Source organism: Oreochromis niloticus, linkage group LG5, assembly GCF_001858045.2.
Source record: "Oreochromis niloticus isolate F11D_XX linkage group LG5, O_niloticus_UMD_NMBU, whole genome shotgun sequence".
Lineage (NCBI taxonomy): Eukaryota > Metazoa > Chordata > Actinopteri > Cichliformes > Cichlidae > Oreochromis > Oreochromis niloticus.
This window is the reverse complement of record NC_031970.2, coordinates 17,399,820-17,416,802: the sequence shown is the minus strand read 5'-3', so window position 1 is coordinate 17,416,802 and position 16,983 is coordinate 17,399,820. Positions and strand designations below refer to the sequence as shown.

The 16,983-nt window shown below is 40.1% G+C and overlaps 1 protein-coding gene across 4 annotated transcripts in view; it reads left to right on the top strand.

Moving 5' to 3' along the window:
• cacna2d2a (calcium channel, voltage-dependent, alpha 2/delta subunit 2a) overlaps positions 1-16,983 on the top strand; it is a 171,163-nt gene that overhangs the window by 147,982 nt on the left and 6,198 nt on the right. For 2 of the 4 annotated variants that reach the window (XM_019359243.2, XM_019359242.2), the window contains 24 exons: positions 518-607; positions 1,345-1,413; positions 1,985-2,059; positions 2,147-2,221; positions 2,346-2,417; positions 2,576-2,647; positions 2,815-2,876; positions 4,953-5,029; positions 6,151-6,165; positions 7,997-8,057; positions 8,722-8,819; positions 11,007-11,097; positions 11,195-11,257; positions 11,437-11,540; positions 11,644-11,742; positions 11,950-12,041; positions 12,129-12,176; positions 12,296-12,367; positions 12,459-12,611; positions 13,023-13,075; positions 14,091-14,146; positions 14,428-14,551; positions 14,854-14,963; positions 15,250-15,332. In XM_019359243.2, the coding sequence (XP_019214788.1) occupies positions 518-607; positions 1,345-1,413; positions 1,985-2,059; positions 2,147-2,221; positions 2,346-2,417; positions 2,576-2,647; positions 2,815-2,876; positions 4,953-5,029; positions 6,151-6,165; positions 7,997-8,057; positions 8,722-8,819; positions 11,007-11,097; positions 11,195-11,257; positions 11,437-11,540; positions 11,644-11,742; positions 11,950-12,041; positions 12,129-12,176; positions 12,296-12,367; positions 12,459-12,611; positions 13,023-13,075; positions 14,091-14,146; positions 14,428-14,551; positions 14,854-14,963; positions 15,250-15,332 (1,914 nt within the window). Of the gene's footprint in view, positions 1-517; positions 608-1,344; positions 1,414-1,984; positions 2,060-2,146; positions 2,222-2,345; positions 2,418-2,575; positions 2,648-2,814; positions 2,877-4,952; positions 5,030-6,150; positions 6,166-7,996; positions 8,058-8,721; positions 8,820-11,006; positions 11,098-11,194; positions 11,258-11,436; positions 11,541-11,643; positions 11,743-11,949; positions 12,042-12,128; positions 12,177-12,295; positions 12,368-12,458; positions 12,612-13,022; positions 13,076-14,090; positions 14,147-14,427; positions 14,552-14,853; positions 14,964-15,249; positions 15,333-16,983 lie in introns of those variants that run through there. The other 2 variants (XM_005453490.4, XR_002062227.2) reach the window with 2 other exon arrangements.

Below are 16,983 nucleotides of genomic sequence, written 5' to 3'. Positions count from 1 at the left end.
CTAACAGACACAGATCAATCAGTTGTTTTCAAAGAAGACATCCCAGTTTTTGTTTGAGGTGGCTTCGGACGGCAAAAGAAAATAATGAATATGATGTATTACTAGTAGACTTAACCCCTCACCTCTACTCACAATTGCTGTGGGACACTATCACATTCCTAGCATTGACAGGAAAGCCTCTGGGAAAATGGCGTGGTTGCACGTCGTGCCATTGACACCCTTAATGTGTTTTTAATAGCTCCTTCATAATGATGAAAAACGGCCTTGAGCGGCTCAGGACTGGAGGCTTTATGGCTCGGCAGGACCGGGACGCGGCTGCTGCTGGTGGCCCGCTGCTTTATGTGGTGATAGAGACGAGGCCGGTCAGGGTCTTGTAGTTTTATGACAGATGAATGTCGGAAGGCTCTTCAAGTTCTCTGCTTTAATGGCAGTACATGACACGCACTATAAATGGCTGTTTGATTATGTGTGAATACTGTAGGCAGTCATAGTAGCATGTGTGGTTTTGTTGTTGCAGGAGTACCTGGATGTCCTGGGCCGTCCGATGGTGCTCGCCGGGACTAAAGCCAAGCAGGTGCAGTGGACAAATGTCTACCAGGATGCACTGGTAAGCAAGAATTTATAATCATAATGAATTTATAAGCATATCCTGTGCACGTATAGGCTAGGAGTTGATACACTGACAGTATAAAGCAGTGGTGAAGTCATACTATTTTTAAAGTAGGGGGCACTTTCATTGGCTGGCACATGAAGCGGTTTATTTGCGTTTTTTTGCAAATCGCTGTAAATCGTTAGGTCACTTTTATTCAATTCAATTCCATTTCACTGTACCAGTAGTTTTATTTATATAGCATCAAATCACAGGATTTAACCACCTGTGAGCAGGCACTTGGCGACAGGGGGAAAGAAAAAGTCCTGTTTTTCATAGGAAGAAACCTCTGACAGAAGTTTTCTCAGGGAAGATCAGCCATCTGCCACAACCTGTTGGGGTGGGAGATCTTATCATTTACTAATTTGGGCATGACTGGTATGTAGAAACACGCTGCGTTCCAGATATGTTGGAACTCAGGACTCATGTTCCTGAAAACATGAGTTTGCCGTTAAAAGAATTCATGTGGCAACAACATTGAGAAAGAAATGCAATTTTGCAAAACAAACAAAAAAAGGGGCTACGACGTCATTTATGTGGGGTGTCCATACCTTGGTTTATGGTGGCATTAGTCACCCATCTGGCCACCTCTTGCGTTTGCCCCTGGTAAACAGTGTTCTTCATATTTTTGTTGTCATCTATATGGACATGTGCTTTAAGGATGCAATTAATTGGATTTCTATGTGTTTTATCAGGGTTTGGGCCTTGTCATCACCGGAACAATGCCAGTCTTCAACCTCACTGCTGATACTGCAAGCTCTCAGGTAAAAGCAACACTGCAACATAGGATGTGACCTTAAAATAGCTGAGCTTTTGCACTTTATCATTATTATTTACTAAATATAATGTTCGGGTGGTTTTTTTTACATCTATCCAGGCAGGTAGGGCTATAAAGTTACTAAAAACAGACACAAGTTGGAGGAGCAGAAGGATTTGAGGTTTTATTTCTTGTTGTTGACCATCATCAATCATTTGTAACGGCGTCCGCCCAGCTGCTCTTCTATGCAACACCTCCCCCCTGAGGTGACGACAGACATCACAGCAACTCATCTGTACTATCTACTAACATCCATAGATGCATCCAGCTTTCAGTATCCATGACCAAAGTATTTACTCTGAGCTTATCACAAAGGCTTAAAGCGGCAAACCGACTCAGTTTAAGATAGACTGTGAAAATATGTGCTAATCAGATTGCGCACAAAGTGATAAGTCAGAGATGGCATAGAGATGTTCTTAGCACGCTCACGGCACAGCTACCAGCCCTGTGTGATTCTCTGATGCTAGCAGGAGCTGTGGATAAAATGCTTATAATTGCTTTATGTCTTCTGCATACAGAACCAGCTCATCCTTGGAGTCATGGGAGTAGACATTGCAATCAACGAAATCAAAAAGAAGACACCTACATACAGAGTGAGCATGTCGCTGAAGATGTCTCGTGTTACTTTCAGATATGTGTGGTTTTTGAATAATTTCACCATTCTCTTTTGTGCTGTGCAGCTTGGAGCTAATGGCTATACCTTTGCCATCGATCCAAATGGTTATGTACTGCTGCATCCCAACCTTCGGCCTAAGGTAAACCCAGTTATTAACACTTCTGTGCATCTAAAGAGTTGTCGTTGTTAAATTTTGGACATTATTCCTGCTGACTGACGTTCACCCTCTTGTCCATCTTCCACTGCTTTCTCTCTCTGTGCAGATCATTAACTTCAGGGAGCCCGTCACTCTGGACTTTTTGGATGCAGAACTGCAAGACAGCAACAAAGAGGAGGTGCAGAACTATTCCCCTGCAGTACCCTGACTGTCACCACCTGTGTTTCATGCAATTTGTGTTACATTTAACCTTTTAACTGTCACTTGTTTTCAACCGTTTTTGTCCTTCACTATGCACACTCACGCCACAGCCTCTGTGTTTCGCTTGCCTTTCAGATCCGCCGACAGATGATTGATGGCAAATCAGGGCAAAGGAAAATCAAGACGCTCATTAAATCAGTTGATGAGGCAAGTCATCAATATATGAAACTCAATCATGATCCAAAGTAGCACCTTCCTGAATGGTGTTGTAATGAATTTGAAGCGCTCAGTTTGTTTAGTGTCTGTTGTTTCTCTCCGATTATGTGAGGAGGTGTGAAGGTTACCTATCGCTGTCTTTTTGTGGTTGCCAACAGAGGTACATTGACGAGGCTGTGCGGACGTACACGTGGACCCCTGTGGAGGGGACAGATTACAGGTAGGTTGGAAATGCAAACATGCATCACCTGACCGTCAGAGAAAAAGATGGCACAACTTGAACCTGTGAGTGAAGTCCAGATTTTACACTTTAAATTCACGAGTGTTGAGTCACAAGTCTCAGCTATCTGCTTGACAGCTTCTACCTATGAATGTTTGTGAACAGTAGCTTCCCTGCATTAATGGCAGCTCGCTAATGAATTTGACTAAAAATTAAAAAGCCACTTCTTTTTCTATCTTTTCTAACATTTCTCAGGAGTAGCGTAAATTAACTGCTTAGTTTACTCATCTCAAAACTCGGTTGAACATTTGAAGTTGCATCATAATGACATTTCCTCTAGGCAACACTCTGCAAATTACAGTTTATGACATTCGGTAGTCCTACAAATGCCTGATTTGTGTTTTTTATTACGTCTGCTGGCTGCGTGCCTAGTCCTGGCAGAGTGCATATGAGGCTTTCGCTGCACAGTCCTATTAATATCCAACTCAAACGGATATTCCAGTGTATTTAAGAATCTGTGTGAAACTCAAATAACCCGACATCCAAAGCTCTGCACAGTAGTGTATCCTACATTGTGCAGTTCAAGGCTCATAGAATTTTTTTCTGTTGTGAGCCACAGATATTGTCACAACTTGATTTTTAATCTCTTCCTATTATATCTGTGAAGACTTCTATTTTAGGCTTGCGTGGCAACAAAGATCAAGAAATGGGACATCTCTGTCCCGTTTAAATTCTGCTTTCGGCGATGACTGTTTGTACAATTTATGACCTGTGATGTCTTGATGATGATGTATTGCAGGGTAAAAGTGACGGTACTTTCACAGTGGCCTCACTAGTATTGGATAAAAATCAGGCTCTATGAGGTGTTTTCTATTTTTTCCATCTTTATTGTTTAGGGTCACTCTTACTGCGTTTACCTTGTAGCTTCAGACGGCAGCTGTTTCCCGGAGAAAAAGCTTTGATGAACTGATTGTACACAAACTGCTCAGAGCCACTCAGCAGACAAATGCTTCCTGTATTTCTTGTGTCATTAGCATTTCATACAATGCAGGGGTACTTGGTGGTATGATTATTATTAGTTTAATTGTTCTTTATTTATTGTTTTTCTTTTTTATGTCTTGGATTTTATTATCTTATTTGATTATGTGAGATTTTATATTATAATGTAATTATTATTTGTGTGGAGCCCAGGAAGGATTGTTCCATCTTTTTTATAGATTAAGGGGAATTTAAATAAACAATAAACAAAGAAAGCAACTGGCTGGTGAATGTAGTGGATCTTCATCAGCTAAACTAGTGATTTCCCTTAAGAAAGTTGGCCACAGGTTTAATGGTAATTGTTATCATTGCCAACAGTCTATAGTGTCAAAACTCCCATTAGCTGCCTCAGTTTGACTCAAGAAATACAGCAAATTCACAATTTCCAGCCAGTATGTGAATTTGATTATGATGCTGGTTTCCAACTCTATATTTTTAATCATGGAGTACACCAAAGTAGCTTTGGATGATTCAAAGTTAATCCTTATTTACCTTTAACAGCCCCATCCACTGTCTGAAACAAGTCATTTCAGCTCTTTCCGCTCCTTTCTTTCGATTGGCTACCCCTCTCTAACAGAAGGGTTGAACACAGCAGATGGCGCTGTTTTACTCAAACCTAGAGTTGTGTATTTGACAGTACAAAGAGCTGTCCGTTTGAGCATTAGAGCCTTACCAATTTATTGGCAGGTCGATATTATCATCAATATTAGCTATAAATGCTGATCGTTAAATAACTAGATGCAGGTAAAAGATGCTAGGAAAATTTATTTTTTAGATTTTGTGTGTCTTAAAAGAAAAATATCGGCCAGTATATCAGAATATTGGAACTTTAAATCACCAAATACTTGTATCAGCCTTAAAAATCTTATATCGGTATTTCTTGCATATGCACAGACTTGATTTTTTTGAGAACAGAAAATAAGGAAAAGCAAACCAGGCGTGCAGTAAAAAACATATTGGCCTGTATTTTGTGTATTTGTGACTTCTAACATAATCTTGGATTAAATGTTCCTGTTTTTCTGGATCTTGTCACCTCAGTCTAGGGTTGGTACTGCCTACATATAGTGAGAACCACATCAAGGCCAATCTAAGTGACCAGATCCTCCAGGTGCAGTGTAAGTACTCTTGGGTATACCCAACATCCTTCACTCTCTGTCTCTACTACTCTGTCTCTCTTGCCTCTCTGCTCTCTGCCCAATATGACCTTTACGCTCTGGTTCAGTCCTCTGTCCCGGGTCTTCAACATCATCATAGAGAGTGTCCGAGCGGAGGCACCTGCCCAGTCCCCCCCCCTCCCCCTCCTTCACTCCTTGTCTTCGCTCTATCTATGCTCTCTGATAGGCAGGATCATTCCTGAGTCCCCCCGACTCCTCTTCTGCCCCCGTTCCCTCCTGTCTTCATGCTGTGCTGTAAAAACGGTGATGTTTTTTCTTCACACTGGCTGAAGAAAAAAAACAACTGAACTGACAGAAAGGTGAAAGCTGTGGTTTTACTGTGTTACTCAGGTGAAAATAATGGTGACCTTTGTGCTATTATTTTTTTTGCCAAATGCTCTCGCCTCTTCTTCCACCAAGTAATGATTCTGAAGCGTCTGTGTTCAAAGTATTTGATGTGATGGAAAACTGTGAAAACATGCATGCTTTTCACTCCTTATGATGATTTTTTAAATAATTTTGGGAACTTTTCCTTGTGTTATGTGTGTTATTTTTGATTTGATTTGATTTTTTTGTTAAACTGTGTGAGATGTTTCTCAGCTTTGGAATCATTCGACTGATAAACTCCCACATGGCCTGGGATACTGGCTTGTCAACTGTGGGAGTTTGGGTTTTCTGTGGGTCTGAATGGGGACACGTGTTGTCTCTCTCATTCTTTCTTTGTCCAGACCCCATTACTTCCCTCTTTTCCTGGTGCATTTGATTTTTTCCCCATGGTTATCGCTCATAATTACTGGTTTGTCTTTGCTGTTTTTTTTCTTTTCCTAGATTGTCATGTTTTGTTTTGTTTTTCCTTTCTTCCGTTGGTTTCCGTTTCCTCGTTTGCTCTTGCAAATAAGATGTTTGCTCTTCATTTCTTTTTTCTCTCTTGTCTTGTTTGACTTTAATTGGTTTCTTTTTTTTCAAGAAAACAATATTTTTATTCAAACAGTAATTGAATAAAATATTGTCTGTGATCCTCCCTTCCCACCCGATCCCCTGTTTCTTTTCTTGCTCACTCCTTCTCTGATGGATCCACACAGTGTCATACACCAAGGGCAAGTATACTCCATATTGGTCCACGTTCCCTACCTCTACTTCCTACTCCCTACCGCTTCCTCCCCTTTCCTACACCTCTCATCCTAAACCTCCTCCCGCTGACCCCCTCCCTCCCTTCCCTCACCCATCCTAGCCTGCTTGCCTCTGTTCCTGCCCGTCTTGCCTTCAGGATTTCCTCCCCTTTCCCTCTTTTTTTCTCCTCCACTTTCTCCTCTAATCCCTCCTTCCTCCTCTTCCTTCTCACTCTCTTGCTGCAGCTCAGATCCCACATCTCTCACAGTGGCTCCTCCAGTCCCCAACCTCGACCACCTTCTCTCATATCCACTGCTCCAGAATCAGAAATAAATAAATAATTAAACAAACAGACAGATATTCATGTTTTCTGTTAAAACTTGTCTTTTGCTCCCTGCACCTCAGTCCTTTTCCTTTTGTAGATAGCTCCAAACACGTTGTCTACCTTCTTTCCTCTGCCTCTCTCTTCTACTTCATTTGCTTTGACTACATTTCTCTCTTTCCCCCATTTTTCTCTTCCTCACCTTCTCCATTTCTCTTTGGCTCTCTTCTTCTTCTCTTTCCGTCTTTTTCTTACAGTGTAGTTTATAAACGTCTTAACACTATAAGCATCTAACACTAAGACTGACGTATTGATAGATATTTAATTAATTAAAAAAATATGTATACATTTTGTGGAATATCTACTGTTATTTGGGCACATCGAGCCCTACTAAAAGATCTGTAATTATTCAGTGTAAGTCTGTGCAAGTTACTAGCTATAATAATATATCAGCTATCGATAGTGATGGCATTTTTTTTACAGTATAATAGGGATATGTTGAAGTCATGAAGGCATCTATATATAAATACACTGTTTGTTAGCTGCAGCAGTATCTCACGGCTGGGAGCATTGCAGCTTGCAGACTGCAGACCTACAGTCTGAGCTGTGTCCTGCCCTCTCAGGTCCTCCCATGTTGTCAGGTGTCAGGGTGCCACTCGGCATGGCACCTCACTTCTATGTCGTCCCTCTGTACCCCCTATCTCCATCAGCTTGTCTCCCTCCCTCCTCACCCCTCAGACTGCCAGGGGCACGGCCCAACGCTTCCTCAATAAACCTGACCCCGGATGTGCATGGCATTGTGGGCGGAAAACTACCTGGGCACTCTATTTTAACTCTTCAAATGAATATTTAATTCCTCTTCTGGACACAGTTGCAGGTCACGACTTAATGAGAAAATGACATGTCGGATTCATCGCAGACTCACCTGCTGGTTGATATTTGTGTTCTGTTTTGTCTGTGATAGATTCACTGAAGTTGCCCTTTTGACATGCCCTTCACAATGCAATGCATTTCCTCTGATTATGTGTCTCTCCGAGTCCTCTCTCCTGCCAGTCTGAGGGGTGACCACTTCCATCAGGACCTTCACCCACCTCCCCCTGCAATAGTTGGCCATGTTGATGCCTGCCTGATCTAAAAGCACTCACCGTGGATAACCTGTCTGAGAACTCGCTTCCTGACAAGTCAAGTCAGTTCTCCGACATCCCAAATATGTTAGATTGAAACCCGACACAATCAGAAAATGTTTACCGGCAAACTAACAAACCAGAAACCAAAAGTGTGAGTGCTTCTGAAAGTAAAACGGTCTTCCATTGAGAGTCAGGTTCCTTTTTAGGCACCATATTGGCTAACGCTAGTGTTCCCATGATACCTCAGTGTTGCTATGGTAAACTCCCTTCTGCGTCCCCGCACCTCTGAAGAACAGCTGCTGTTTACCCACAACTCCCCACTGCTCTGCCCACTGCTCTTCCTGGATAATCTTCCCCTTTCTGTTGCAGATTTTGAGTCACTGCTGCCAAACACTTTTGAGTCTGAAGGACATGTATTCATTGCTCCCAGGTAGCCTTGTCTGTGATTGCTGCCTGTCGTTAATGGTCATCGGTTTTCGGTGCCGTCTTTGCATCCAGTTTTTGCATCCTGTTTTCGTTCCACCTCGTATTTCAAATTTTCTTGTATGGTTTGATTTTACATTTTGAGTGGTGTGTTTACTCATAGTTAAACGTTCCTTTGACAGAAATTATATTTATGAGGAATAAAATTCATCTGGTTTTGATTTCTTTTCATATTTTATTCATAAATTATATTCCCCAAGTTACACTCATTACACGAGATCACTGAAGACACATCAACCCTTCTTGCCTGCTGCTACTGTGGTGCTGCATGTTTTACACAAATTAAGCATTATTAATGCATTTGCACAATGTATTGTAAGGATTAGTGAAGCTATTGGGCAAAAAAATATCATCTGCATGTGCATACAGCCTATAATATGCTCTGTATTGCAGTACAAGTCCACGTTTTGTTTTGACTGACACCACTATAGCACACTGAAGCTTTGCCATGCACATGAGGCACACAATAGCATCAAGTAATGTGTGTATGGGATCGTGCATCTTCCATCTCCATTGTGTGTCCATCTGTGAGGAGCAAGTGAGGCAGAATAAGAGTAACGAGCTCTATTTTTGCCTTTTCTTTGAATTAAAACACTGCGTCTGCTCCTCAGGGAGTACTGCAATGATCTGGAACTGGCCAACAACAACACTGAGTTCCTGCTCAACTTCATTGCTCTAATGGAGAAGGTGACACCAGACTCCAAACAATGTGAGTTTCATTTTCTTTTCACCCACACAGTAAAGTCGCAGTTTGTTCTACATTAAATAATTCACCACGAGCTCGTCTAGTGATATTCTAAAAACATATCCCATAAAAAGGCAAAATAAACAGCAGTGATCCAACTAACAGGTATTTTCTTTGTAGCCAGAATCTGATGTAACCTATTGCCTGTTGCCTAGATACAGTTAAAAAGCATCAGCAAGCCTCACTTCTGCACCTGATGACATGTTTCTTTCTTGTGACGAGCACAGTTTATTTCGAGATAATCCCACATGCATTATCCTGCTGTCACAAATCCTCCAATAATGAAAATGTGTATTAATTCACAGCCGTAAATAGTACGTAACAAATGCAGTATTGAGCTTTCGGTGAGAAATATTTAGTAATAACCACAGCAGCTCGGTAGTTTAAGAAAATTGTTAGGTTGTTTTGTTTTGTTTGCCAAGGAGGTTGTGATTTTGGCAGTGTTTGTGTCTGTAAACACGACGGCCGGAAAAGTTTTGAATTAATTCTGATAGAAGTTTGTAGCGGTGTAGAGTGCGGGCACGTTAAAAATCCAGTATAATTCTGTTTACATCCACTAAAGTCTTCAAAGTCGACTTAATGATTTTTTGACCGAAAGCTTTCTTACAGGTGTGGTGTCCATTATCGACATATAAAAAGTACCACAATTAAAAATATGTCACATTTGATCTTTGACCTGGTGTTCAAGGTCAAAAAGGCCAAAGTGATAATAACAATATATAGAGCTATTTAAATATTTGTTTCTTCCTGTGGTTGTTTGTATTGACGGCATATAGGCAAATAGGGAATTATATATCACATTTCAGTTTGCATCCAAATCATCTTATGTTTGACCTCTGACCTCACTCTGACCTGCCTTCCTTTCAAATGTACCACAAAATGTGCTGCAAGTGTTGTAAGGAGAAAGAGAATGCGCTGCCCAGTTGTGCCTATTATCCATTACCTACTCATACATAATGTTTGTGTAATCGAAGTAAGCAAATGTCATGCTACCCGTATCTGATTTTAACCCTTATCTGGTTTCCGCTCTCAGAGTGCTTCCTGAGAAACGTGATTGATAAAGTCATTATTTTTTGTAATTAAGTGTGTTTATTTTGCTTTAGATACGAAGCCTTTTGAACTCATTTTGAACATCACTGGAGATTAACATTGTCACCTTGATTATCTTGTTTTCATTATGAACTGACCAGGGTGTTCATTAGGACTGGACGCTGGAATGAATGGGCCATTTACTCTGTGTGTATATGTGAGGATGATGAGATGTTACTTACATAAACGACGAAGCTCAAATGGACCGAAACGTTGTAATTTAACAAATATATCAGCAGTAAGCGAGACAGTGTGCAGGAGTTAAACTGTATTTATAACCTGTCGCCCATCCAGGTGTGCACAGATTTTACATCAGATGTTTCTACAGCTTTGTCCCATTAAAATAGTAAAAATTAGCAAATTAGCAAAATTATATACATGATCTATCATGGTTCCATACCATGTGTGATGTGGGGCAAAATAACCATGCAGTCTCAACGCATGGTTTAGTTCTGAGTATCTGTAGCAATATAAACAGGGAGTTTTCCTAGGGTAGTTGCATAGGCAGAGACCACTAACGTCTGATGCAAACCCAGTCTTTTTTTCTATAGGCAGGTCTGAAATATGACACAAACCACTCAGTTCAGAAAAGAGCTTCAAAGATTAGTCCTAGTAGCCTTACAAGGAGTAAAGAGTTAAAATCGGGATTTGGTCCACACATTCCACATTGGGCATCTGATATAGACCATGTGTCGCCTCAGTGCAGCTGTCAAATGTTCCCAAATTGGGGGCTTTTTTTGTTTTGTTTTTTTGTGTTGAGGCAGATCTTTTCAAGAACCATTTAATACACCTTTTAATCTGGTTTTTCATCGGGTTTTTCATCGGGTTTTGAATGTAGAAGAACTGCTGAACTAAAGATCCAGAAAACCTGACATCTGCTATTAATGCGGTGTCGCCTCAAACACCATCACTGTCAATCAGACAGTTACCAGCCCTGGATTGCTACCATGGTGTTAACACAATCTCTATATTTCATTTTTTGAATTTAACGACTATCATCAGCTACTATATGGCAGCACCCCTAATGTGGATTAAACTCTCTAATCTCTCTTATCACGCTAGGTGACAATTTGCTCCTTCACAACCTCATTCTGGACACGGGCATCATCAGACAGTTGGTCGAGAAAGTGTGGAAGAATAAAGATCTGAACACGTGAGTGTGACCAGCCAGTAGTGAGGGAAGTACATTTTAAGATTTTTGGATATTGATTTGAAGCCCCTTTCTGTCTTTGCTTCCACCTGACATTTAGATACGGCTTCCTGGCTGTGTTTGCTGCAACAGATGGAGGTATAACAAGAGTGTTTCCAAACAAGTAAGTGCACTCATCATCAAGGCGCGTGTGTCTGGACTCCAGCTGCTTTGTAGTTCTGATACATTTTTCTCTTTGTTCTCTTTTGAAGTGGTATGCTGTTAATACATGTGGGATAGGTAAAGCAGGCAGCTTATACATGAGACAATTACAGCTCTGGTATCTCTCGTTTTAAACCTTAGGGCTGCAGAAACCTGGGAGGAAGACCCTGAGCCGTTTAATGCCACCTATTACCGCCGCAGCCTCGACAACAAGGGTTACATCTTCCGAGCGCCTTATCGAACAGGTGAATGATGCTCTTAGTCTTGAGTTATATAACTCGCCTCCTAATAGAAAAGGCTGTTTGTTTCTAACCTCTCTCTTGGCTCGTTTTCCTGTTTTTTTTGTAGCCAGGGACGAGCTGCTGAACCCAGAAAATGACACCATAGGTATTCTGGTCAGCACAGCTTTGGAGATGACAATAGGAGGGAAGACCATCAAACCTGCAGGTGGGTAGTCTTCTGAAAGAGGAAACAAATTGTTGTGATATAATGATAGATGTTAAAGAAAAGCTTTCAGAGCGAGATAATTACACGTCTGAGTTTGTTATTTTGTCACTTTGTGTTGGCATGTCTCTGCCCTGCATATATTTATTCTTTTTACACACCTGTCGTTTTCTTCTGTGCGCTTTTAAACTTTCTTTGTCGCTTTCTCAGTTGTCGGAGTGAAGCTAGACCTCGAAGCCTGGACGGATAAGTTTAAGATTCTTGCCAGCAACCATACAGACAGCCGACAAGGCTCAAATACGGTAAAATATATATGATCAATATAATATACGTAATATATAAATCTGTTTTTATTTGGCTAACACTGTTTTTTTCCTTGTCTGTGACAGTGTGGACCAAACAGGGGCTGTGAAATGGACTGTGAAGCCAACAGTGATGTAAGGATTGATGCAAATTTTAACATCCTCCCGAGTTTAACTGGACCTTCTGAATCTGAGCACTCCCCAGCTTATCTCTGTACTTCCAGTTAGCAGTGCATTTCTGTGTCTGTCCGCAGGATCTGCTGTGTTATTTAATAGATGATGGCGGATTCCTAATCATGTCCAATCAGAAGGACGACTGGAACAAGGTTTTATTAATAAAGAATTCATTCTTCCGCCGATCGTAGCCTCGCTCTTAGCTTTACATTGAGCTTGGCCTCGTGTTTTTTACCCCCACAGGTGGGCATGTTCTTCAGTGATGTTGACCCCTACTTGATGTACGCGCTCTACAACAATTCTTTCTACAACAGCAAACAATCATTTGATTACCAGTCTGTTTGTGAACGGATGCCCAACAGCGAAGCCGGAGCTGCACCCAGAGGAGTGTTCGTGGTAAGATAACACTTGAAAGAGAGATACCGTGAATGAAATGAAGGAGGCAGAGTAGAAGAAACGAGTTTAATCAATGCATGGACATACGGGGAAACTAAAGCTGCATTCACACTGCAAGTCTGTGTGCAAAAATCAGATCAGCTACTGACTTACTGAATTATTTTTTGTTTAATTGGACTAATATCAGATTCCAGGGTGAACTAGTGAAAGATATCACTTTTATATTAAAGTGGAGGCAGATAAGAAAAAAAGGTTCTATTTACTTTATAGACTTTCTCCATACAGGTGTGAGTGGATATGGCGTCAATGGCAGGAATAGTTTGATTCCAAAAGCAGCCTGAATGTAGCCTAATGGGTGTGTGTTTGAACTTAAATATTGATTTTACTTTTTATTTCCCTCTGTATCTGTAGCCCACTATTGCAGATTTTGCCAACCTGGCTTGGTGGACATCAGCTGCTGCATGGTAGGATTATTAGTGTATAGTAACATACAGCAAGTGTTTTACGTATTACAAACTGATAATATTTGTTGTTATTAGCCAGCATTATTTCATAGATTAAGGTTCATAATTTGTTAATCCAAAAAAAAAAAAAAGAAAAAAGTCGGGCCAGGTGAACGCTGCTCACATAATATTTGGATTTAATTCAAAGTGTTGAATTTATATTTTACGTCTCTTCACTGTTATTTTAAATACCCAAAGACCATGAGTTGGACAGATGAAACAAACATTAACTTGGATTCATCTTGGAAACAAAGCATGCCACATCATCTGTCAAACATGGTGAAGGCAGTATTATGGCATGAACATATTTGGCGGCCACTGGAACTGGGCTAGTAGTGTTTCATGATGTTGTGGCTGCTAAAGCAGCAGGATGAGCTGTGACGTGTACACGGCTACACTCTCAATCTCAGATTCACACAACTTATCAGACAGCGCTGTGGGGTGAAAATGGATAATGACCCGAAGCATAGTGCAGAAACAAGAATTTCTCCAGGAAAGAAATGGTATATTCTTCAATGATCTCAGCCCAACAGAGCGTATTTTTCACACACTTAAAAATAACCTGAATGACTGAATTTAAAATAGTCCTTATATTTAAAATTATGTTAGTTTATGCCTCTCAAAATGGGAGACTATGTAAAACAATGTGTATAATACCTGAACAGTTACTGCACATATTTTTGTTAAATTACTTGAATTAAAGCTGAAAGTCTGCATTTCAATCACATTTTATACTGTCCTGTATTGCACTGCCATCATTTTCATAGTTATTTCTGTGGTCAGGTAATTGTGACTCGTTTGGTAAAATTTTATGGCGTGCCATGCTCATTACCTGGACTGCTGCATGTGCAGTAGTCCTGCTAACAAAAAAGCTTTGACTCATGATTTTAATCATTGCACAATGTTATATTAAATGCAAAATTGCAGCCGTTTTTTTGTCCACAAGTTGAATTAAAAACAAATCCTGTCTCCTCAGGTCCTTATTCCAACAGTTCATATATGGACTGGCATACCACAGTTGGTTTGTCACAGGTGGGTGAAAAAACAGGATGTAACATTTTGTATTGATGTTTTATATGATACGATTTTTATACGATATTGGAAAAAGGTTTAAAAGTGCTAAAAGTAGATTTTGATCAAATCTATTTGGAGCTTTAAGTCAACAGCAAATAAACCTTAAGTCCAAATATAGTGAAAAAATTACACATGACATACATCCTTGGGCATTGAGCTGAAAATCAGATCTGAGAAATGAGTTAAAGAGATAATCATTTCCTGTGCTTTTTTTTGTTTGTTTGGGGTTTTTTTTGCAGATGAGGTGGATGCCGAAGGAATCGACTCTAAAGAGAGAAGCTGTGTAATGATCCAGACCCAGTACTTCTTTAGTAATCTCAGCAGTTCCTACAACATACTGCAGGACTGTGGCAACTGCTCCAGGTCTGTATGCGTGACATAGTACTCTTAACACTCACACATAATCAGACATGCATATGCTTAGACAAGTAGCATGAAGAATCGCGGTGTGACAGCGACGCAGTTAGTGAGACAGATTCATCTTTCTGTTGGAGTTAATAAACTCTGCTGATGATTAACCCATATCAGCTCTAATGAAATTGTCGTATCATTGGCTAAATGAGCCTTATAAGACTGTCTCATGAATCTCGCTCATCCATTAGCAAATGAGTCTGTGATGTAAGCGAGCAGAGGGGGGTTGTTGACAGAGCTGTCTCTCTCTGCAGGCTGATTCATGCCAAGAGGATAAACAACACCAACTTGCTGTTTGTGGTAGCAGAAAAGATGCCATGCAACACCTGCGAGATAGAGAAGCTATCCCAGGAGGAGAAGGAGTGTATCCTTTTTTTTTTCTCTTCACATTGTACACCAGCTGGCACAGGAGAAGAAACACTCTGTCATCTGTAGGTTTTCTCTCCTCATCACCATACCTGTGGAAACGCGAACGTTTCACATTCATTTTAAGGTTATTTTTAAGATTGATGGCATGAATTATAGCCAGTCATTTACATGTGTAGGGCTGCATGAGGAATTGGTGCTCAGGCGGATAATGAAAAATTGCACAGAAGAAAGAGAAAGAAATTCAAAGGAGTTTAATTTTCCTTAATGGAGTCAATTTTCAGTCAAGGAGGAGGATCCATGTAAAGAAACGCCTGAGGCGCGCTATCGAAAAGGACCCTCCACCTGCTTCGACAGTAACATCGCTGTAAGATTTTCAGATAACACAACACATGAATATCCCCCTTATTCTGAAGAAAAACAAGAACATTATTTAGCATTGAATCTTGGTGCTTGTTAGTTAAATATACTATGTTTAAAATTTGTCACCAGAGCATAGTTAATTTTTTTTAAGATCAATATCCAAAATCCTATCGCTATGTTCACTTGGCTCCAGCTGATATTGGGGTTTTGAGCATTCTCTGTGTTAAGAGACTGATTTTCTAATGCAGATTCCATGTCTCTTTCTTTTTTTCATGTACTTAACAGTTGCTTCATTATGTAACACTAAAAAATATCCTATTTCTATTCTGAGATCAAGTATTGACTTGGAAATTATATGCCGTTAGGTCCATTATTTGCTGGATAAAGACCCAGTTTTTGTAGATTTGCCTCTGTACACCACAGCAGTGGATTTCAAAAATCAAACAATCAAGATGCGATTGAAGTGCAGCCTTCTAGCTTTAATTCAAGGGATTTTGTGAAATTTGTTGCATTAAGTGTAGTGAGGCAAAACTAACAAAAATTGTGTGTACACTTTTAAAGATTTACATCTGACATTAACAGACAAACATTACAGTGACGTTGCAGGTTTTTTCATGAGATGACTGAAAATTACACAAAAGTGCCAACCGAGTCTAAGACTTTGTAAGTTAGTTATCTGATTATTTTTTTCAGTCCCAGAACTGTCATGACCTCAAGATTTCACTGAGATCCTAGCCGATTTCAGTACTTTTTTTTAAAGGTGGGGCTAAAGATTTTAAAGTTGACTGGCAAAAAAAAATTAAAAAAAATCGGAAAGGTCCGTTATTTAGTTTGTGGAGAAATTTGAAGAAGATTTGCACTCTGTTTTCATTTTTTACACACTGTTTATTAAATTGAAGCATACACTATATATTTGGCAGATTTAGCTTGATACATGTTATATATTTAATATACATATTTATACAGTTATATTAAAAAATATAGTAATGTTGGGCTTTTTAGTGTTTAGTATATTTGTCACGCTTGCATGTTTCAGATCATCAGACAAATTTTAATATTAGACAAAGTTAACCCGAGTAAATATAAAATGCTGTTTTTAAATGATTTTTTCATTCCACACGCATTCGTGCGCACACACACACACACACACACACACACACACACACACCCTTCCCAGGAGTGGCCACCCTACCAAAATTACTCCAAGTGTACTTTGATGACTCATCCAGGAGTTCACAAAAGAACCCAGAACAACATGTAAAGAACTGCAGGCCTCAATTATCTCAGTTAAGGTCAGAGTTCATGATTCAACAATTGGAAAGAGACTGGGCTCATCTCACGTTTGCCAATAAACATCTCGATGATCCCCCGAGACTTTTGGGAAAATATTGTGTGGACTGACAAGACAAAGCCTGAACTTTTTAGAATCCTGTTATATTTGTCATTAAACTAACACAGCATTTTATGACACTACCACCACCATGTTTGACCAACAGTCAAACATGGTGGTGGTAGTGTGTTGATCTGGGGCCATTTTGATGCTTCAGGACGACTTGTCATAATCGGTGAAACCATGTTGAAGGAGAATGTCTGGCCATCTGTTCATGCCCTGAAGTTAAAACACACGTGGGTTATGCAGCAGGGTAATGATTAGA